This window comes from Trichomycterus rosablanca, chromosome 18 (assembly GCF_030014385.1).
Source record: "Trichomycterus rosablanca isolate fTriRos1 chromosome 18, fTriRos1.hap1, whole genome shotgun sequence".
Classification (NCBI taxonomy): Eukaryota; Metazoa; Chordata; class Actinopteri; order Siluriformes; family Trichomycteridae; genus Trichomycterus; species Trichomycterus rosablanca.
In genome coordinates this window covers 9942866-9968072 of record NC_086005.1, presented here as the reverse complement: position 1 = coordinate 9968072, position 25207 = coordinate 9942866, and the positions used below count along the sequence as shown (strand labels likewise).

The window sequence follows — 25207 nt, the reverse complement described above, 5'->3', positions numbered from 1 at the left end:
CACTTGGTCTGAGGTGGGTTTTTTTTTTAATGCATTTTCTCCCCTTTTTCCTCCCGACTTAGCGCACTCAATTTTGTCTTCCGCAGCTGAGAGATACCAGATTGCAACCAAGGAGAGCACGTCATTGTACACGCCTCTTCCAACACATGCACAGCCCTCCTCTTCTCGCCCCTGCTTTCTGCACAGGCATCTCTTCCGCCAATCAGGGTCCTTACACAGCGTATGAAAACCCACCCACCCACACATCGTCCAGCCCACACCCTGCAGATAAGGTGGCCAATTAGTATCTGCTGCAGGCACTGCCAATTATGCCCGCCAGATGGCGCCCAGCTGACCGGTGGCAACGCCGAGTTTCGAACAGAGGAGTTCAGAAACTTGGTGCTGGTGTGCTAGCGGAATATCCCACTGTGCCACCTGGGCGGGGTTTTTTTTATACATAAGAGATCTTTATAAGTTATGTCTTTTTTATATTTACACACATCTTTAGCACAGTCAAAAGTAAGTGGACATCTGAACATTACATGCATATGCTTTCCTTGTGTTGCTGTATTGTGTGGCTATAATTTTCCAGGAGGCTTTTAGATTTTGCACCATAAATTCAAGCATGTAATTTCTTTTCATAAACAAGATAATTAGTGAGGTAAGTTAATCAAGGCCTGGATTGCCATCAGCATGCCAATTAATCCCAAAGCTTTTGGATGGGGCTAAAATCTCAGGATCCTCTGCACTATCTGTGGTTTTAGACTTTGCATTGTGCACTGTTCATTGCTATGCTATGAAAGGAAAACATTTTAGGAAGGCCCCTCTCCTGTTTCGGCAAGAACACACCTCTTTACACAAAGCAAGTTCATGAAGACCTGGTTTGATGAGTAGTAGCCTGCTCAAAGCTCTGACCTCAACCCCACTGAAAGCACTTGGGATGTAGTAAAATGCTGATTGACAGTCAGGTCTTCAGTGCCTGACCTTATGACTTGGTTATGTGGGCACTGAGAGTGTGAGGCACAATCCAAAACTCTTGTGAAAAGCCTTCCCAGAAAGGTGGAGTGGAGTGATTTGCTGAAGCAGCAAGGATGTGATGGCCTATCACACCTTCTTTCTTTGAGACACGGCTATTTATGACTGTCAACCGGCCGCTCAGGCTAGTGTCGCCACTGAGCCCGGTTCTCTTTGATGGGCCATCATATTTGATTGCATGTATGTATTATATAAAATATTATATACAATTCTTATCAATTTGTATATTTTTTTCTTTTTGCTGCTCCTCAATTTAGACGGCACTACATCCACCTACCTGATTTGGTACATTTTTACTCTGGATGCTTTCCTGATGACACCTTCTTTTTATCTGAGTTTGCAACTGACACTGGGGTCCAGGGTTTAAATCTTAGCGGTAGTGATCTAGTATGTTTTATCACTGTGCCACCCGAGCACCCTCCAAATCAAATAAGAATAAAAATAAAAAAATTCAAAAATGGGGGGTGTGTTGGTAGTCAGACAGAACTGGTGTAAGTGGGCAAAGGATAACGAATTGCGCATAAATTATAAAAATATGATAATTTAATCAGTCATTGTTTCATTCTGAATGGAATTGCTGTAGGTCCACATCCAATCTAGAATTCAAGGGCATAAGATGGAAACACATTTTTGACAAGGTGCCAAGGCCTGGCAGGGCGCTGCACACCCACTCATTCATTCACACTCTCTTCGACTTACTTCTATAGGTTCAGTTTACTGCCATGTGTTGAAGGGTGGAGGATTAACTGATTCACTGACTGACTGACTTATGCATAGATTAGTTAATTAATAAATTATATATATATATATATATATATATATATATATATATATATATATATATATATATATATATGTGTGTGTGTGTGTGTGTGTGTGTGTGTGTGTGTGTGTCTGTGTGTGTCTGTGTGTGTGAAATGTAACTATATAATATTATTTGGTATTAACTGATTGATGTATTGGTTAATGAAATAATTGCCTGACTGATTAACGGTTGAATGATGTGGGTACCCGGGTGGCGTATCTGTAGCACACTGTTCCTGAGGTCCGGAGTTTACATCTCAATGGTGCTATCGGCCAGTCAGGCGTCAAACATCTTAAAACAGTGACCTGAGGCGAACATCGAACCCATGTCTCCAGGTCTGTGGTGTAGTGCAGCATCAGCAATACCTGCTGCAAAGTACAGTGCAACTGAACAGGGGTGTGTTTGCACCTTCGGACTGTAGAGGTCCCCACATCTTCATCCGTCTACACTTACACACACTAGCACAGACACACACACCGGTCTTGTGCTGGTGTGTATTACCAGGATCGCAGACCGGGTGGAGCAGCATCTCTGCAGGACGAAGCGCAACTTTTCCACCACACACCGGCTTTATTAAGGACATGAAGCGCGCAGGAAGCACCGGAGATTCTTCACGAGTTCAGCTCTGATCCGGTCCACATGATCCGAACTGGCTTGTTCTGGTCAGAACAGATTTGGGTATTTTTGAGGACTCCAGCGATGTTCTTCACAATCAGGTCTCTGCTTCTGCTGCTAGGTAAGTTTCAGTATGCATCTCCGTATCACTAGTATTTTATCTGACTCTGTTACACCCGATATGAACCGATTCCCTTCAGACAGGGAGTGCTGGAGGATGCTCGAGTTTTTCTGCAGTGTGAGTTGTAGTGGTGGATGCGGACTGAAGCTGCACCGGCTTCAACTTTAATGCGCATTGTAGCGACTCTGCTGCGTAAAACTCACCGGCTTCACTGAACGTGAGGAAATCACTTCATTCTGGTCACATACAATTCTAAAGTTTATTCTATTTAACTCACATTTCATCTTTATTACTTCTTTATATGGGCACCAACAGAAAAACGTGACTTTTTAATGACTAATTAAATTAAAAAACAAACAAACTCTACATTCATTTTCATCTAATTCTATTATTATTATTATTATTATTATTATTATTATTATTATTATTATTATTATTCCTATTATTATTATTATTCCTATTATTATTATTATTTTCCGATAGTCTTTACGGTTACATGCTTTTGAAAATTGTTACTTTTATTTATTTGTATCAAGTTATTTGTTAACATCAAATTATTATTATTATTATTATTATTATTATTATTATTATTATTCCTATTATTATTATTATTTAAATATTCCTTGGGGTTACAGATTTTTTAAAAAGTGTTTTTTATTTATTTGTCTATTTTATTAAGTCATTCATTTACATCAAACTATTATTATTATTGTTATTATGTTCTTTATGGTTACATACCTTTTAAAAGTGTCACTTTTATTTTTTATTTTTTTATCTACTTATTTTTTATCAAGTTATTTGTTTACATCAACATGTATTATTATTATTATTAATAATAATAATAATAATATTAATAATAATAATCTTCTTTTCTTCTTTTTCTTCTTCTTCTTCTTCTTCTTATTAGTATTGGCTATTCTTTAAGGATACATGCTTTAAAAATTGTTACCACAATTTTTATCAAGTCATAGGGCAGTTGTAGCCTAGTGGTTAAGGTTCAAGCCCCACCACCACCAGGCTGCCACTGTTGGGCCCTTAAACAAGGCCCTTAACCCTCAATTGCTTAGACAATATACTGTCACAGTACTGTAAGTCACTTTGGAAAAAAGCGTCTGATAAATGTCGAAAATTTAAATGTAAATGTAAATCATTCATTTTCACTTACCGCCTCAGGATCGTGGTGGGTCCTGAGCCACATGAAAACTCTTGGCGCAAAGCTGCAGTATACTGTGTGTCATTCCACTACAAGACAATTGTACATTTACTTATTTTTGCTTGTTCAAAACTTGGCACAACCTATTGCAGCAAATCCAAGTGGAGAAAGATTACCACACATTGTACATTACTGTGAACCCAAGTTCTTGGGTAAACATACTAAAGTAACTGAGGTTGTAGTGTGTGTGTGTGTGAGTTCAAATCTTTGTATTTTCCTTCCATTGGATTTATATCTGCAAGCTTGCATACACCAAATGGCAAAGTGAAACTGCACAAATGATCATTTTAATTCCAGTCTTTATTAATTACCATTAATCAATTAGTTAAATAGAACAAGTGCAGCATACTTTTAAAAGTGTTGATTCTCTCCACCAGTGTTTTTTCTTGTTGATTGCATCTGTGAAGATGTTACAGTTCATGTCGGCAGCATTGTGTGTCTATTGTAAGAATTGTCTATAATGGCTGAAGATGGACTCTTCATCTGGTTCAGTAATTTAATTGCTTTATTATGCACTCCTAAAGACTGTGAGTTTCTGTTATTAAATCATGACTGAACTCAGAAACTGAGCTTCATTGTGTCTGTAAATTGAATAGGAAACAGTTTTCTTTAGGTTCCTTAAGTGTGTGATGCCCTATGATGGACTGTCCAGTATGTACCTCTGTCTTGCAATAAGTGTTTTTGACTGATGCCAAAGCCACTGCAGTCCTGATTAGGATTAAAAAAATCTTGATGGTAAATAAAGACGAGTGAAGGAATGACTGTTCATCTTTGTGCTGGGAGTTCAAGTGGAGTTTGGTTCTGTGTGTACTTGTTCTATATTTAGATCAGGTCTTCAGGGGCAGCCCAAGTATCTTTCAAACAGTGAGACGACCCATCCAGAGGTTAGGAGGTGTCATCTCAATGCTCTCTCTCTCTACCTCTCTAAATTTCTATCAAATTCTACCCTCTCTCCCTATCTCAATTTCGTTCGCCCACACTCTCAGGGCCCACGTAAGTGTATTAGCTTGGCCTTTTTGACCACACATGTTCATGAGGTGACCTCTCAGTGCTGATTAGCATTGGGTGCAGACAGAGGTTGGCATGCTGAACAGCCTGGCATCTGACCTCTCATTACATATTCATTCAGTTTTTGTTCACAAAGCACTTGGCATGTTTTGTATGCATACAACTGATCTATATGTTTACACTCTCCAATACGTAAAGCTGATATGTATGTGGACACCCCTCCTAATTTTTGACTAGGTCAATCAGCTGTGTAATGATATGCTTCCAACCTTTGTGGTAACAGTTCCTATTCCAGAATGACCACACCTCTGTGCACAAAGCAAGCTCTTTAAAGACATGGCTTGACCAGTTTGAGCAGGCATTATGGAGGAACTTCAGTGGCCCACACACACAGCCCTGAACTCAACCTCAATTAAGATCTTTGGGATGAATTGGAATGTCAGCGGTGAGCCAGGCCTTCCTGTATATCATCAGTGCCCGACCAATGCCTGTGGTTTTGGGATGTTTCAAAATTGGAATCAACCTGACAGCACTAATGATAATAATAAGCCTATGGCCAGGTGTCCACATAATTTTGACCATTTAGTGTAGATTTGGGCATTTCTAACAAGAAAGAGGGACACAGTTCCACATCTTGTAGAGTAGGTGCCGCACAACAATATGGGTTCTGGAGACCTGGGTTCAGTCCCTAATTTCAATAAGTTTGGTATACTCATTGGGTTATTTGGTATACTTCCCTCCTTAAATGCAGTAGGTGATTAGACTGCTCTAGAGTCTAGGGTGGTGCCAGATCAACCACATCACTAATCTGGATGAATTGGTTTATAAAAATGAATTTATAAAGAATGGACATCTGCCAGCATTGAATTTTCTGTCTCAGTATTAGTAATACTATGACGAGCTCAGTTTTGTGTGTGTGTGTGTGTCTGTGTCTGGTGGGAGGACGTGGATGCCACTTTGATTTTGCTGGGATCTCTGACATGACTCTCTGCAAGGGGCGTCCCCTACTGCAATGTGCTCTGCTAATTAAAGACAGCAGCGTTCCCCTCTGGGGACGGGACCGAGTCCTCAACCCCAATGATCCTCATAGTGGTGTCAAACTGTCAGATCTGGATCCAAAAATGTCAGAACTTTTGTTGGCTGATTTTGGTTCCAGCAGCGTCAAGTCAGTCAACAACGACCAGGTCACACTGTGCATTCCAAGACCAGTGTAATCTCAGGTGTCATCTATGCTCTTGTGGACTCCTGGCAACAGATTTCCAAACAAAATAATTTACTGTTGCATTAGAGATGGTCCACATCTTTTTCACTGGTGTTGAAAGGTAGAGGGGCAATTGGTCCATCACTGATACTGACAGGTCACTGATCTGTTACTGGGACTGACAGGTACACAGGCCACACCTCCTTTACTAGGACTGACAGGTACACCTACTACTCCTTTATTACTGGTACTGACAGGTACACAGGCCATACCTCCTTTACTAGGACTGACAGGTACACCCACTACTTTATTATTACTGGGACTGAGAGGTAGTACACAGACCACATCTCCTTCTCCAGGACTACTACCTGTCAGTCCCAGTAATAATAAAGTAGTGGGTGTACCTGTCAGTCCTAGTGAAGGAGGTGTGGCCTCTGTACCTGTCAGACCAAATACTTATTACTGGGACTGACAGATATACACCCACTGTCTCTCTAACTTTTATTTCTGGGTCTACTTTATTATTACTGGGTCTGACAGGTACACCCACTACTTTATTATTACTGGGACTGACAGGCACACAGGCCACACCTCCTTCACTAGGACTGCCAGGTACACCCACTACTTCATTATTACTGGGACTGACAGGTACACCCACTACTTCATTATTACTGGTACTGACAGGTACACCCACTACTTCATTATTACTGGGACTGACAGGTACACAGGCCACACCTCTTTCACTAGGACTGACAGGTACACCCACTACTTTATACACCCACTGCCTCTCTACCTTTTATTACTGGGACTGACAGGTACACAGACCACACCTCTTTCACTAGGACTGACAGGTACACCCACTAGTTCATTATTACTGGGACTGACAGGTACACAGGCCACACCTCTTTCACTAGGACTGACAGGTACACCCACTACTTTATACACCCACTGCCTCTCTACCTTTTATTACTGGGACTGAGAGGTACACAGACCACACTTATTTCACTAGGACTGACAGGTACACCCACTACTTCATTATTACTGGGACTGACAGGTACACCCACTACTTCTTTATTACTGGGACTGACAGATACACAGACCACACTTCTTTCACTAGGACTGACAGGTACATCCACAGCTCCTTTATAAGTACTGGGACTGACAGGTACACAGGTCGCACCTTTTTCATTAGGACTGACAGGTACACCCACTACTTTATTATTATTGGGACTGACAGGCACACAGGCCACATTTCCTTCACTAGGGCTAACAGGTACATCCACAGCTCCTTCATTATTGGAACTGACAGGTACACCTACTACTCCTTTATTAGTAGGACTGACAGGTACACAGGCCACGCCTCATTCACTGTGACTAACAGGTTTACCCACAGCTCCTTAATTAATGGGACTGACAGGTACACAGGCCACACCTTTTTCACTAGGACCGACAGATACACCCACTACTCTATTATTACTGGGACTGACAGGTATACAGGCCACACCTGTTTCACTAAGACTGGCAGGTACACCCACTACTCCTTTATTACTGGGACTGACAGGTATACAGGCCACACCTGTTTCACTAAGACTGGCAGGTACACCCACTACTCCTTTATTACTGGGACTGACAGGTAAACAGGCCACACCTCCTTCACTAAGACTGACAGGTACACCCAATACTCCTTTATTACTGGGACTGACAGGCCACACCTCCTTCACTACGACTGACAAGTACATGGGCCACACCTCCATTAACAGAAACAGATGTGATGCCTCCTTTACTGGGACTGGCAGATACGGAGAAACGGTGATCAAATAAATGTATTAATTAAAACTAGTACACCAGTAGAGGTGGTGTAATGCTAAATCAGCTCTAAGAAAGCCAGGTTCAGTCCTCACCTCTGGCTACTGTCTATTTAGATCATTTAGGTGCCATAGGAACATCAAATCGCAAAAAAAATACACAACTGCATACAGTTGAAAGGCTCAATTTTATTAAGCAGTTCTGTCTAACGACCCGGAAAGTAACCGAAATAGTGGCACCATCTGTTCAGTCACGGACAAGAGGGGAAAGAAAGAGATAGACTGAGGAGAAAAGTGCTAACATGAGCTATTTTCTTCAGGCTCGGGTTAATATAAAACTTAACGTAACACCACAAACAGCAATCAATCACTGTTTAGCATTTTCAAGCTGCATAAAAGCTTTTAGCAATTTTTCTTTCCGAAAAACAAGCATCATTGAGGTACATAGTGTAGTTTTCTTCATCTCAGAGTCGCACAAGACCTTCACCTGATCATTTCTGGCACTAAAACACTTTCAGTCTTGATTTGACATGTCTTGTAGTAGACCACTCTCATTTCTGCCATTTCTATTTTTTTGAGAAACACAATGCTAACTCCATATTCAGATTCAGGGTGGCCAAAAGCGAGCATATGTTTTTAATAAGGCTGTGTGTTTTCTCTGCAAACATTCCTCACAGGTAGCCTGGAGCTAGCACTCCCTTTATCCGAAGTTGGCCTGCTGAGCTAGCATCTGAATCCAGGAACAAATATTTTTGTCTGGCATCTAGAATGCTACAGTTTAGTGCTAGCTATTGTATACAGTGCAGAGTGAATGTATTAGCGAGTTTGTTTACAAATGTGTAATACAATAAAGCAAATAGTTAGCTTATGCTATCTATCATTAATTAGCTAATTTAGTGAACTGAGACCTGATCCCAGCAGCCTTGCTTGTAGAACATACACAGATCAGCCATAACATTAAAACCACCTCCTTGTTTCTACACTCACGGTCTATTTACTTACCATATAGAAGCACGTTGTAGTTCTACAATTACTGACTGTAGTCTATCTGTTTCTCTACATACCTTTTTAGCCTGTTTTCACCCTCTTCTTTAATGGTCAGGATCCCCACAGGACCACCACAGAGCAGGTATTATTTAGGTGGTGGGTCATTCTCAACACTGCAGTGACACTGACACGGTGGTGGTGTGTTAGTGTGTGTTGTGCTGGTATGAGTGGATCAGACACAGCAGCGCTGCTGGAGTTTTTAAATACCGTGTCCACTCACTGTCCACTCTATTAGACACTCCTACCTAGTTGTTCCACCTTGTAGATGTAAAGTCAGAGACGATCGCTCATCTATTGCTGCTGTTTGAGTTGGTCATCTTCTAGACCTTCATCAGTGGTCACAGGACGCTGCCCACAGGGCGCTGTTGGCTGGATATTTTTGGTTGGTGGACTATTCTCAGTCCAGCAGTTACAGTGAGGTGTTTTAAAACTCCATCAGCATTGCTGTGTCTGATCCACTCATACCAGCACAACACACACTAACACACCACCACCATGTCAGTGTCACTGCAGTGCTGAGAATCATCCACCACCCAAATAATACCTGCTCTGTGGTGGTCCTGTGGGGGTCCTGACCATTGAAGAACAGCATGAAAGGGGGCTAACAAAGCATGCAGAGAAACAGGTGGACTACAGTCAGTTATTGTAGTCAAATCAAATCATCAAAGAGTTAAACAAGATCCCAGACATTGCTAGCCTCAGATAAGGTCAGTGTTTGTGATTTTGGATAAAAAACAACTACAATGGCTGACTTGTTTACATTCCTGTTGCCAGTCATGTAGCAGAGATGCCTTCAAGAGCCCCAAACTTTACTGCTCACAAATAAAATAACTGGAATTTGATTCTTTTCTGCTACCATTCACTTTTTTGCTTCAGACCGACACACTAGGTAAATACATGTGGTTTGAATTACAGAAAAATGAACCCATTCCACGAGGGTTAAGTCAAGTCGGGTCTTCCAGTTCTTTTTCCCCTCTCGGTCTGGTAGTAATTTAGGTGCTCATCACACACACTGTGTTTTTGCAGGTCTGTGGACAGACTTCAAAGGAAAAATGACCATCATATTGAACGTACACACACGTACACACACATACACACAGGAATCTAAAGCACATGGTTTTTTTTCTCTTTTTGGCTATGATGCTTGCTAGCAGGGCAGCATGGTGGCAAAGCTTGTGGAATGGAAAACTGATTTGGAAATAATGGCTCTGACTGTGGTTCTGTGGAATCCTAGTGGCTATGACGTGGCATCCAGGTTTTCATCTGAAATTTCATTCCTGTGGAAACTTTAAGGCGACTGTTTGACTTCATTCTTGTCCATTTGACTTAAATACTGGCTCTAACTGTGGTTCAGTGGAGTGCTAGTGGTTATAACTTGGTGTTAATTCCAGTTTTTCATCAGAAATTTCATTCTTGTCCATTTGACTTAAATGGTGGCTCTGACTGTTGTTCTGTGGAGTCCTAGTGGCTACAACTTGTCATTCATTTTAGGTTTTCATCTGAAATTTCATTCCTGTAAAAACTTTAGGGTGACTGTTTACTTAAATGATGGCTCTGACTGTGGTTCTGTGGAGTCCTAGTAGCTATGACTTGGCATTCATTCAGGTCTTCATCTGAAATTTTATTTCTCTTGATATTGAATGTGACTGTTTGACTTAAATGGTGGCTCTAACTGTGGTTCTGTGCAGTCCTAGTAGCTACAACTTGGCATTCATTCCAGGTTTCCATCTGAAATATTATTACTTTAGAAACTTTAAGGTCACTTTTTGACTTAAATAGTGGCTCTGATTGTGGTTCTGTGGAGTCCCAGTGGCTATGACTTGGCATTTATTCCAGTTTTTCATCAAAAATTTCATTCTCGTCCATTTGACTTACATAATGGCTCTGACTGTGGTTCTGTGGAGTCCTAGTGGCTATGACTTAGCATTAATTCCAGATTCAAATCTAAAATTGTATTCCTGTAAAAACTTTAAGGTGACTTTTGACTTAAATGGTGGCTCTGACTGTGGTTCTGTGAAGTACTAGTGGCTAAGACTTGGCATTCATTTCCTTTATTTTCTAAAATGTAATTCCTGTAGAAATTTTAAGGTGACTTTTTGACTTATATAGTGGCTCTGACTGTGGTTCTGTGGAGGCCTAGTGGGTATGACAGAAATTTCATTCCTGTAGAAACTTTAAGGTGACGGTTTGACTTAAATGGTGGTGTTTCAGGAGGAGTGAGAGTGATATTGTACAGGGTTGGCTGGAATCAAGCCATGGCTGTGTTTCATTAGCTAAATTGGATTCCAATTCAGTAACATATTTGATTGAATAACTAAGAGGAATCACAAGGGTAATATATTTTTTGTCCCTTACCAAACAAAATGATCTAAAATCCTTTAGCATGAGAAATATGTGTTATTTTTGACAGCACTGTAGCATCCTATGCAATTACTAAGATTTATGCATCACTCATTACACTTCTCAGATATGTTCCTGTTTCCAGTAAGGCAGAGAAAATTCCCTTTAGGTATAAATGGCCTGCACTAGCCTAGCATTCAGCAGCAGACACTGGCTTCCTCCACACTTCCTGCTCTGTACATTTAGCAAGTCTCTGAAAGCCTTTATTTTAGCAGACAGACTGGTATTATGTTGAAGCTGCTGGTTAATGCAGGTGCTGCTGCGTGCTCCAGGTCCTGTTTATTCCGGTTTTCTTTACCTTGCCATTCATTCAGCCTGACAGGGTAACTGCGGGGTCGGGAATGGCCAAAACCGCAGGTCCCTGTGAGTGACTGTACCCACTCTGTGTGTGTCCATGCTTGGCATTTAGAAAGTCAGCATGTCATTTAGGCTGCTGAATACAAACGTGAGATCAGTGAGGTAAATTGTGATTAACAATAACAAAATTTGGTCCAGCCTTAGGGTGTCGGTTTTGGAACATGGCGTTTCTGCCTGCATGTGGCCCTATTAGTGATTTCTATGGGCATTAAAATTAAGTTGCCCCCCTTTGCAGTTATACTCCACTTATGGTAAGGCATTTTATAGTGCGGAAGAGGATAGTTTGTGCCTATTCAAAAAGGCAAATGTAAGGGGTCAGGCACTGAAACGGCCTGAGATGACCTGATCAGTCTCTCTTTTTCTTTCTTTCTTTCTTTCTTTCTTTCTTTCTTTCTTTCTTTCTTTCTTTCTTTCTTTCTTTCTTTTTTCTTTCTTTCTGTCTTTCTTTCTTTCTTTCTTTTTCTTTCTTTCTTTCTTTCTTTTTTCTTTCTTTCTTTCTTTCTTTCTTTTTCTTTCTTTCTTTCTTTCTTTCTTTCTTTCTTTCTTTCTTTCTTTCTTTCTTTTTTCTTTCTTTCTGTCTTTCTTTCTTTCTTTCTTTCTTTCTTTCTTTCTTTCTTCCCTTTTTCTTTCTTTCTTTCTTTCTTTCTTTCTTTCTTTCTTTCTTTCTTTCTTTCTTTTTTCTTTCTTTCTGTCTTTCTTTCTTTCTTTCTTTCTTTTTCTTTCTTTCTTTCTTTCTTTCTTTCTTTCTTTCTTTCTTTTTTCTTTCTTTCTGTCTTTCTTTCTTTCTTTCTTTCTTTCTTTCTTTCTTTCTTTCTTCTTTTTTTCTTTCTTTCTTTCTTCTATTTTTTCTATCTTTCTTTTTTTCTTTCTTCTTTTTTTCTTTCCTTCTTTCTTTCTTTCTTTCTCTTTCTTTTTTCTTTCTTTCTTTTTTTTTCTTTCTTTCTTTTTTCTGTCTTTTTTCTTTTTTTCCTTCTTTATTTTTCTTTCTTTCTTTCTTTTTTCTCTGTCTTTCTTTTTCTCCTCTTACTTTCTTTTTTTCTTTCTTTCTTTCTTTTTTTCTTTTTTTATCTTTCTTTCTTTTTTTTTCTTTCTTTCTTTTTTCTTTCTTTTCTTTCTTTCTTTCTTTTTTTTTTTTTTCTTTCTTTCTTTTTCTTTTTTTTCTTTCTTTTATTTCTTTCTTTCTCTCTGTGACTCATTATTGAGGCAGAATCCAATCCAAGCACACAGATATTCATATTAGAGTCAATTAATATTCACTTTAGTGGTTTAAACTTACACTCACAACCTTCTAGTCAGTAGCGCTGAGCCCCTGCTGCCCTTTTGGATTGTACAGAAAGCTAATGAGGAGCTCTGATTGCCTGAACGCTCATCACTGTTAACATGTAAGCGTCTGTTTCACGCTCTGGTAACCTTCCAGCTTCAGACACTGAGTGAAGATAAATAATGTCAATTTTCTTTTCATTAATCTGCTCATTAACATGCCAGTTAAATCCAGCTAGGCTGGACGTGGCAAAGGAGACGAGAATGTGACTAATTGAAAAGCATTAGTGTCTAAGATGCTTACCCTTCTTTTGCTTATCGGCTCCTGGGTTGGTCTGATCTTCGGAGAAACTGGACGGAGCTCATGCTGTGAGATCATGCTTGGTGTGGACGATGATTGCCCATGTGTGTACTTAAATCGTTTAATAACACAAGCGGCTTTGTGGAGCATCGTTATAGCAGTGGTGAACCACTCGCTAAATATTGTGGGTTTTGTCTTCTTTCACACAAGAAGTCCTTTAACCTCACCGCTCTGTTCATTACTCAACAATGTTCTGATTCATTCAACAGCCATTAGAATGCCCTTATATGCAACACAGAGCAAACTAGACCAATTATATTCCCAGTGCTAGACAAGAACAACTGTTATTGCTTAGCATGCATGAACTAACAAGACAAGCTATTTCCTGTAACACAACAGCTAGCCTTGTCACTCGCTCCGATAGGCCTGGTACACATAGGCACTGTGTTGAAGAGCACTGTACTGCCGTTTTCCACCTTCTCTACTCTAATCCAGGTTATATTATAGACATTTTTCATCCACCTCCTGCCGTCTCTATGGACTCGCACCGTATTTCATTTCGTCCTCACGGAGGGGCAGCAGGTTCTCATTCCTGACACTTTTGTTTTCCCATTGCTCTTTCTGTGCAAAATAAAAAGCACCAATTCCAAAGGATGTCATTTTCATAGACGTAGACTTCCATCCACGGTCACATTTCACTGTAAATGCCCTGAACGCATGAGAGATGAGAATATTGCATCAACAGCAAAATCTTAGTGATTGGGTTTTTTTTTCTTTTTGAGGTGCAGATCAGAACCAAACCAAAAATTGTGTGTTTGTGTGTGTGTGTGTGTGTGTGTGTTTATAGAGCAATTATTTATTCAGACCTCCAGACGAAGAAATGAAGAAATCAATATAGATTTTTATTGTCACTATATTAAGTATGGACGACAATAAAAGGATTTTAATGCAGGGGAAATTTTTTATTTACATATATATATATATATATATACAGTATTCGTATATAAATTAAACATAAAAACGAAAATGTCATCGCCGGCTACAATCATTCATCAAAACCCCTGACATTTGCATGTGTAGCATGAACACTTACTGATCACAGCATCTCTCTGTAATGTGGCTTAGTAAATAAAATAAAATAATATGAATATAAGCTGAACAATGGCAGAGAGGTAGAGTAGGTGCTGTGCAAAAAAGTAGGTCCTGAAAATCTGGGTTTCTTCATTCTTTCTTTTTTTTTCCTTCTTCCCTTCCTTTCTTTTTTTTTTCTTTATTTCTTTCTTCCTTTTTTCTTTCTTTCTTTTTTCTTTTCTTCTTTCTTTCTTTCTTTCTTTTTTCTTTCTCCTTTTTTTCTTTTTTTCTTTCTTTCTTTCTTATTTCTTTCTTTCTTTCTTTTTTTCTTCTTTCTTTCTTTCTTTCTTTCTTTCTTTCTTTCTTTCTTTCTTTCTTTCTTTTTTCTTTCTTTCTTTCTTTCTTATTTCTTTTTTCTTTCTTTCTTTCTTTCTTTCTTTCTTCCTTTCTTTTTTTTTTTTTTTCTTTCTTCTTCCTTTCTTTCTTTCTTTCTTTCTTTCTTTCTTTCTTTTTCTTTCTTCTTTATTTCTTTCTTTCTTTTTTTCTTCTTTCTTTCTTTCCTTCTTTATTTCTTGCTTCCTCTGTGAATAGACTGAATAATGGCAGCGGGTAGAGTAGGAGTAGGTATCATGCAACAAAGTGAATCTGGGTTTAATGCCGACCTCTTTATTTCTTTCATTCCTTCCTATATTTCTTTCTTTCTTTCTTTCTTTCTTTCTTTCTTTCTTTCTTTCTTTCTTTCTGACTGAATAAATGAATAAGTGAATCAATGAATATTGTGAAATAGTTCATTAAATGTGTTGTTTTTGCTTCCTTTTTTTCTTATGTATGTCCAGTGTTTCTTAGTGGAAGTGATTATTAATTAATTATTAATTATTTTTAATAATTTAAAAGAAGTTATTATTAATGATTTTAACCACTTATTAACATTCTTTGTTTATAAAAAAAAACAAAATAATTTTTGTTTAGTTTTTATCATTGATTAGCTTATATCATTTATTTCAGGCAACCCTGATCATTCCAGCACTCACAGGTTTAGATAAGGAAAGACAAAAATGCCCCAGTTTTTGTAAACTGAATAATACTGAATGCAGTGTGAACGGATGTTGCAGTGGCAGATTGCGCTCACTGCACCTCACCACCTTAGTACATTCAGCCTTGAGTCTCCTTTATATCTGATTACTGCATGTCCTGCAGTGTATTGGATCCTGTTGTATCGAGCGCAGTCTGTTCTGTACAGAGCCAGTAATATAACCCTCTTATCACCTTACAGTACACACCACTGTTCACTCTACACTGTGTGTGTGTGTGTGTGTGTGTGTGTGTGTGTGTGTGTGTGTGTGTGTGTGTGTGTGTGTGTGTGTGGCCGTCTGTGCTGTGGATGAATGCTGCATCTCTGTACTAATGGGAGTGATGACTCAGCGTACGCGGTGCGATCAGGCTTCTCACATCCAACACAATGCTAACATGGCAGAATGAGAGAGTGAGCGAGAGTGTGTGAGAGTGTGAGAGTGTACATTCATGCTGTGATCTGAAAGAATGATGGAATGAAGAGGTGCAGGTTCAACGTGAGGTTACATTTAAGCCCATGAATCTGTACTGTAGGGTTTCATGTAGGGCAGAGGTAAAGAGGTAAAATAGGACAATCAGAAATAAAGCTGGATATGCTGGATAAAGAACTTTATTCATTACTGTTCTCATTCTTTCTCAGACCTTACATTTGTTTCTCTCAAGCATCCTTTCTTGCATTCTACCTTTTATCTGTCTATCCATCCATCCATTCAGCCATCTATTCATCCATTGAAACACCATCCATCCATACATCCATGCAGCTATCTATCCATCCATTCATACATCCATCCATCCATCCTTCCACAAATTTATACAGTCATCCATCCTTCTGTCTATATACATACACCCATCTATTAATTCACTCATACATACATACACTCCATTTACCCATCCATCCATCCTTTTATCCATCACTTCATCCATCCATACACCTTCCATCCATCCATCCATGCATCTATCTATCCATCCATCCTTCCACACATTTATACAGTCATCCATCTTTCTGCCTATATACATACACCCATCTTTCAAGTCACACATACATACATACACTCCATTCACCCGTCCATCCATACATTCATCCATTACTCCACCCATCCATACATTCATCTATCCATCTATCAATCCATCCATACATACATCCATACATACAGACACTCATCCATCCATCCTTCTATCTATATATACATACACCCATCTATCCATTCACACATACATACATACACTATTCATTCATCCATTCACCCATTACTTAATCCACTTTATCTATCTATACACTATCCATGCCTCAATCCATCTATCCATCCATTCATACATCCATACATCTATATATCCATACATACATACATACACTCATCCATCCATCCACCCATCACTTAATCTACTTTATCCATCCATACACTATCCATGCCTCAATCCATCTATCCATCCATTCATACATACATACATCTATATATCCATACATACATACATACACTCATCCATCCATCCACCCATCACTTAATCTACTTTATCCATCCATACACTATCCATGCCTCAATCCATCTATCCATCCATCCATACATACATACATCTATATATCCATACATACATACATACACTCATCCATCCATCCACCCATCACTTAATCTACTTTATCCATCCATACACTATCCATGCCTCAATCCATCTATCCATCCATTCATACATACATACATCTACAGTATATATCCATACATACATACATACACTCATCCATCCATCCACCCATCACTTAATCTACTTTATCCATCCATACACTATCCATGCCTCAATCCATCTATCCATCCATACATACATACATACATCTATATATCCATACATACATACATACATACATACATACACTTATCCATCCATCCACTATCCATGCCTCAATCCATCTATCCATCCATACATACATACATCTATATATCCATACATTCATACATACATACACTCATCCATCCATCCACCCATCACTTAATCTACTTTATCCATCCATACATACATACATACATACATCTATATATCCATACATACATACATACATACATACATACATACATACACTTATCCATCCATACACTATCCATGCCTCAATCCATCTATCCATCAATACATACATACATCTATATATCCATACATTCATACATACATACACTCATCCATCCATCCACCCATCACTTAATCTACTTTATCCATCCATACATACATACATACATCTATATATCCATACATACATACATACATACATACATACATACATACATACATACACTCATCCATCCATCCTTCTATCTATATATACACACACCCATCTATCCATCCACACATACTGTCCATCCATACACTATCCATGCCTTAATCCATCTATCCATCCATCCTTTTGTCTATATATACATACACCCATCTATCCATCCACACATACATACAGTGTATCACAAAAGTGAGTACACCCCTCACATTTCTGCAGATATTTAAGTATATCTTTTCATGGGACAACACTGACAAAATGACACTTTGACACAATGAAAAGTAGTCTGTGTGCAGCTTATATAACAGTGTCAATTTATTCTTCCCTCAAAATAACTCAATATACAGCCATTAATGTCTAAACCACCGGCAACAAAAGTGAGTACACCCCTAAGAGACTACACCCCTAAATGTCCAAATTGAGCACTGCTTGTCATTTTCCCTCCAAAATGTCATGTGATTTGTTAGTGTTACTAGGTCTCAGGTGTGCATAGGGAGCAGGTGTGTTCAATTTAGTAGTACAGCTCTCACACTCTCTCATACTGGTCACTGAAAGTTCCAACTTGGCACCTCATGGCAAAGAACTCTCTGAGGATCTTAAAAGACGAATTGTTGCGCTACATGAAGATGGCCAAGGCTACAAGAAGATTGCCAACACCCTGAAACTGAGCTGCAGCACAGTGGCCAAGATCATCCAGCGTTTTAAAAGAGCAGGGTCCACTCAGAACAGACCTCGCGTTGGTCGTCCAAAGAAGCTGAGTGCACGTGCTCAGCGTCACATCCAACTGCTGTCTTTGAAAGATAGGCGCAGGAGTGCTGTCAGCATTGCTGCAGAGATTGAAAAGGTTGGGGGTCAGCCTGTCAGTGCTCAGACCATACGCCGCACACTACATCAAATTGGTCTGCATGGCTGTCACCCCAGAAGGAAGCCTCTTCTGAAGTCTCTACACAAGAAAGCCCACAAACAGTTTGCTGAAGACATGTCAACAAAGGACATGGATTACTGGAACCATGTCCTATGGTCTGATGAGACCAAGATTAATTTGTTTGGTTCAGATGGTCTCAAGCATGTGTGGCGGCAATCAGGTGAGGAGTACAAAGATAAGTGTGTCATGCCTACAGTCAAGCATGGTGGTGGGAATGCCATGGTCTGGGGCTGCATGGGTGCAGCAGGTGTTGGGGAGTTACATTTCATTGAGGGACACATGAACTCCAATATGTACTGTGAAATACTGAAGCAGAGCATGATCCCCTCTCTCCGGAAACTGGGTCGCAGGGCAGTGTTCCAGCATGATAATGACCCCAAACACACCTCTAAGACGACCACTGCTTTATTGAAGAGGCTGAGGGTAAAGGTGATGGACTGGCCAAGCATGTCTCCAGACCTAAACCCAATAGAACATCTTTGGGGCATCCTCAAGCGGAAGGTGGAGGAGTGCAAAGTCTCAAATATCCGCCAGCTCCGTGATGTCGTCATGGAGGAGTGGAAAAGCATTCCAGTGGCAACCTGTGAAGCTCTGGTAAACTCCATGCCCAGGAGAGTTAAGGCAGTTCTGGGAAATAATGGTGGCCACACAAAATATTGACACTTCAGGAACTTTCACTAAGGGGTGTACTCACTTTTGTTGCCGGTGGTTTAGACATTAATGGCTGTATATTGAGTTATTTTGAGGGAAGAATAAATTGACACTGTTATATAAGCTGCACACAGACTACTTTTCATTGTGTCAAAGTGTCATTTTGTCAGTGTTGTCCCATGAAAAGATATACTTAAATATCTGCAGAAATGTGAGGGGTGTACTCACTTTTGTGATACACTGTACATACACTATTCATCCATTCACCCATCACTTAATCCACTTAATCCATCCATACACCATCCATGCCTCAATCCATCCATCCATCCATTCATACATACACTCATCCATCCATCCTTCTATCTATATATACATACACCCATCTATCCATCCACACATACTGTACATACATACACTATTCATGAATCCATTCACCCATCACTTAATCCACTTTATCCATCCATACACCATCCATGCCTCAATCCATCTATCCATCCATCCTTTTATCTATATATACATACACCCATCTATTAATCCACACATACATACAGTGTATCACAAAAGTGAGTACACCCCTTACATTTCTGCAGATATTTAAGTATATCTTTTCATGGGACAACACTGACAAAATGACACTTTGACACAATGAAAAGTAGTCTGTGTGCAGCTTATATAACAGTGTAAATTTATTCTTCCCTCAAAATAACTCAATATACAGCCATTAATGTCTAAACCACCGGCAACAAAAGTGAGTACACCCCTTAGTGAAAGTTCCTGAAGTGTCAATATTTTGTGTGGCCACCATTATTTCCCAGAACTGCCTTAACTCTCCTGGGCATGGAGTTTACCAGAGCTTCACAGGTTGCCACTGGAATGCTTTTCCACTCCTCCATGACGACATCACGGAGCTGGCGGATATTCGAGACTTTGCGCTCCTCCACCTTCCACTTGAGGATGCCCCAAAGATGTTCTATTGGGTTTAGGTCTGGAGACATGCTTGGCCAGTCCATCACCTTTACCCTCAGCCTCTTCAATAAAGCAGTGGTCGTCTTAGAGGTGTGTTTGGGGTCATTATCATGCTGGAACACTGCCCTGCGACCCAGTTTCCGGAGGGAGGGGATCATGCTCTGCTTCAGTATTTCACAGTACATATTGGAGTTCATGTGTCCCTCAATGAAATGTAACTCCCCAACACCTGCTGCACTCATGCAGCCCCAGACCATGGCATTCCCACCACCATGCTTGACTGTAGGCATGACACACTTATCTTTGTACTCCTCACCTGATTGCTGCCACACATGCTTGAGACCATCTGAACCAAACAAATTAATCTTGGTCTCATCAGACGATAGGACATGGTTCCAGTAATCCATGTCCTTTGTTGACGTCTTCAGCAAACTGTTTGCGGGCTTTCTTGTGTAGAGACTTCAGAAGAGGCTTCCTTCTGGGGTGACAGCCATGCAGACCAATTTGATGTAGTGTGCGGCGTATGGTCTGAGCACTGACAGGCTGACCCCCCACCTTTTCAATCTCTGCAGCAATGCTGACAGCACTCCTGCGCCTATCTTTCAAAGACAGCAGTTGGATGTGACGCTGAGCACGTGCACTCAGCTTCTTTGGACGACCAACACGAGGTCTGTTCTGAGTGGACCCTGCTCTTTTAAAACGCTGGATGATCTTGGCCACTGTGCTGCAGCTCAGTTTCAGGGTGTTGGCAATCTTCTTGTAGCCTTGGCCATCTTCATGTAGCGCAACAATTCGTCTTTTAAGATCCTCAGAGAGTTCGTTGCCATGAGGTGCCATGTTGGAACTTTCAGTGACCAGTATGAGAGAGTGTGAGAGCTGTACTACTAAATTGAACACACCTGCTCCCTATGCACACCTGAGACCTAGTAACACTAACAAATCACATGACATTTTGGAGGGAAAATGACAAGCAGTGCTCAATTTGGACATTTAGGGGTGTAGTCTCTTAGGGGTGTACTCACTTTTGTTGCCGGTGGTTTAGACATTAATGGCTGTATATTGAGTTATTTTGAGAAAAGAATAAATTTACACTCTTATATAAGCTGCACACAGACTACTTTTCATTGTGTCAAAGTGTCATTTTGTCAGTGTTGTCCCATGAAAAGATATACTTAAATATCTGCAGAAATGTGAGGGGTGTACTCACTTTTGTGATACACTGTACATACATACATCAATCTATTCCACCAGCTTTGCATTATCTTCTACTTTCTTTATTTATTTATTTCATTTTCTTCATCCATGATTTCTTGCTTTCTCCTTTTCTGCTGCTTTTTTTCCTGTTTATCTTTCTGCCATCTTCCCCCACCCCTTTTTTTGCTCCCCCTCCCTTTTTACCTCTATCTGTACCTCTCTGCAGTGTTGGCACATATTGTATATCTCATAGCTCAACCTGGTCCAGCACTGCTGCTGTACTGTCGTCATACCTACAGAGTACCCCTCTCTCTCACTCTCTCACTCTCTCTCCTATTCTTTCTCACTGTCTCTCTTCCATTCTCTCTCTCTCTCTCTTACTTTCCCCCCTCTCTCGTGTTCACACTGGTGTATGATACCACCGGCGTTTGAAGGCCTCATCAGTGCCGCATAATCTCCTTCCCCTGTCTCTGACGTTTTTATGAGTGTGGATACACTCTGCCGTAACGTACTCCGCAATCAGCAGCACCCTCACCGACCCATTAGCGTAAAGCATGGCTACTGTAAAATTCCAGTGAGCAGAATGACACAGAGCCTGCTCCGCCTCCCGGAATACCATCCATCTCTCCTCCTTAAGTCAGCAGCTTTTTTAATCACTCACTCTTTCCCCCTGCTCCATTGATTGTTTAAGCATCTTTACTGAATCGATGCCAGGCTGCTGGGTTGGTTCAGTGCTTTTCTCCCAAACATAACACACTGCAGCTACACAAATGCATTATGTAGGTTGCCAAGTATTTCCTAATTTCATCCATTTAGCAATATCAATTACCATTTTTTTTCAATCGACACCCATCAGGTACCCAATATGGCTTCATATAAGTTTTCCAAAATTATAAAGCACTGATGAACATTTTAAAGAAGCAAATCATTTGAGGTTAGAGTACATGACTGTGAAGTTTACACACACCTATCATATAATAGCTAGCTAACTATTAAACTGGGGAGGCACGGTGGCTGGTCCTGGGTTAAAATCCCAAGTGGAGCGGTCCAGGTCCTTTCTGTGTGGAGTTTGCATGTTCTCCCTGAATCTGTGTGGGTTTTCCCCAGGAGCTCTGGTTTCCTCCCACAGTCCAAAGACATGCAAGTGAGGTGAATTGTCCATGACTGTGTTTGACAATAAAGACTTGAACTGATGAGTCTTGTGTAACTAGTAACTACCTGTCCTGTGTAAAACATGTTAAAATCCTAATAAATAAATAAATAAATAACAATTAAACTAGACCAGGGGTGTCAAACTCATTTTCACAAAGGGCCGATTGTAAGGTATCCTGCTGTGATTGCAGTCTGCCTTTTAAGTCTTGGACAATTTGTTGTTTTTCTTGGAGGCTAAATTCTGTGTTTGGTGTCAAAATGCCAAATTTATACTGTATTTTATGTATATCTACATTTATATTGTACTCCTTTACCACAGACACGGCCTCATAAAACAAGACCTTTTTACCGTTTTTTCTTCTTGAAGCACAAACTTGTATTCACTTTCCCATCTTTCATTAAATTCTCTTCCTTCTGCTTCAATTTTCTCTTCTTGTACATTTTGGGATTATTGGTAAATATTTCTCAACATCACTTGTTGGAAAACCGCCTCAGTTAAGCACTGATGTGGAAACACTGCCATCCAGTGGCGGGATGCGGTCACTTTGGGGGTCACAAAATCGGCATGCATTGTGGGAGATGCAGTTTATGTACGATTTTACGGTATATTTTAAGACAATCATACATCTTTTAATCTCTTGTTTTGACACACAGTTTGACACATGTGAACTAGACTATATGGTGAACACCTGCACTTGTGTATGGTTAACATCCCATTCCCACACCATAAGCACTGATATTGAGTCTTAATTAGGATTTTGGACTGTGTCTCTGCAATTCGTCCACATTCAGCTGAAAGGTCAGGATCTGATGGAGTAGAAGATCTGGCTCACATTTGGAATCCCAGGTAATTCCTGTATGTGTTTAGTAGGGTTGAGGTAATGCTCTGTGGGGTTTATTCTAGCTTATTTCTTTATGGACCTTGCTGTGTGCAATGATTATACACACCTTTTAACAGTTGGTTTATCAAAAACCTAGTAATTAGAAGGGGTGTGCACATGCTTTTGTTCATGTAGAGTAGCTTGAGTGTTGTTGGTAAAAGAGACTCAGTCGCATTGTCATATTCTGAGTGACTAATAGCGTGACACCCTATTTACAGTATTTTTTGCCCTGTGCTTGGTATTTTAGGGTAGACTCTGGGCCCACTGTGACCTGTTTCACGATTTGGTGGTTGCTCAAGATAAACAAATGATATTCTTGGGAAAAGATTTAACAGGAGGCAAGATGTTCAGGAAATAATTCTTCAGGGGATCTGGGTTTGAATTAGGAGAGTGATGTTGGTGTAATAAAGGATCATTTTTGCTTCTTCTCATTAGAACCACTGTAAGTTCTCCTCCTCATCTCTGGTGCCCGACATTTCAGACCTTTGAAGTTCCATCACATTATTGCTTCAACGTATTTTTGTTCACTCCATGAGAAGCTGAATGTCTGAACGCTAATTAGCTCAGGGGCTCATTAAGAACTGGATAGGAGGAGCATGGAACGGAATGTGCATTCTTAATTAGAATTACTGTTTTGAAGGTTTCTATTTTTAAAAGATTACCAAAAGTATATGGACACTGCTCCTAACTGTTGACTTGACCTGACTATTAGCTTGTTAGGCACCCTAGTCCAAGACCATGGCGTTATTATGAAGCTAGATTTTTCTGTAAAGACTTCCACAAGATTTTGGAGTGTGTGTATTTGAGTTTGTATCTAATCAGCAAGAAGTACATTTGCCTGGTCAAGCACTGCTATTGGACGAGAAGGTCTGACTTGCAATCTACGTACATTCCAATTCATTCCGAAAATGCTTAATGGGGTTAAAGCCAAGACTCTGTATCCAAATAAGGTCGTGTTGGGGGGGGGGGGGGGTGCTGGAGCCTATCCCAGCTTTTCAACTCTAGATGGGACGCCAGTCCATCACAGGGCGGACACACACACACACACACACACACACATATTCACCTATAGGGCAATTCAGTGTCTCCAATTAACCTGACTGCATGTTTTTGGACTGTGTGAGGAAACCGGAGCTCCCGGAGGAAACCCACACAGACACTGGGAGAACATGCCAACTCCGCACAGAAAGGACCCGGACCGCCCCGCCTGGGGATCAAACTCAGAACCTTCTTGCTGTGAGGCGACACCCACTAAGCCACTGTGCCGCCCCATACCAAATAATGTCTTTGTGAAACCTTTTCTAGGTACAGTCATGCTGGAACAGTAAAGGTCCTTCTCCAAACTTGCCTCTAAGTTAAAGCATATTTATTTCACTAATTTTATACATGTTAATAGTGGGTGTGGCTAAAACACCTGAACGTAGCATTTAGGAGGGGTGTCCACATAATTTTAGCCACAGTGTATGTTCAATGCCTAGTTTTTAATGTTACTTTGACTTTTTTTATTTGACTTGTCTTTGCCATACTGCTAGACCTATTAAGAAGCCTATTATTAATGTGTTTTTTACTGCACACGTCACTTTTTTTCTTGGCTGGTGCTAGCGTCCATCACCGGTGTGGTGCGTCATATCGGAATTCTAAAAAAAAAAATAAGCACAGCTTGCATTGGCTTGAATCTAAATGAAGCACAAATCGTGAGATCAGCCGTTTCTGAGCCAGGCTTCCATTCCTCCAGCATTTGAAGATGATGACTCCTGGCTGACCGAATGTCTCCTCCGGACTCCTAGACCACTGCTAAGTTCATTTACTCTCAGATGTTAATGAAATGCTACAGATTTACATTCATCACTGTTCTTTCTGCTCGTTCAGTGTGAAAGCACTTTGTCCAGTCACAT

At 40.2% G+C, this 25207-nt stretch overlaps 1 protein-coding gene across 1 annotated transcript in view; it reads left to right on the top strand.

Moving 5' to 3' along the window:
- Nucleotides 1–2506: 2506 nt before the first annotated feature.
- The window catches only part of LOC134332738 (CXADR-like membrane protein), a 73443-nt gene continuing 50742 nt past the window's right edge, over nt 2507–25207 (top strand). The window contains exon 1 of the mRNA XM_063014513.1: nt 2507–2555. Within this exon, the coding sequence (XP_062870583.1) occupies nt 2519–2555 (37 nt within the window). The 5' untranslated portion in view covers nt 2507–2518. The remainder of the gene's footprint in view (nt 2556–25207) is intronic.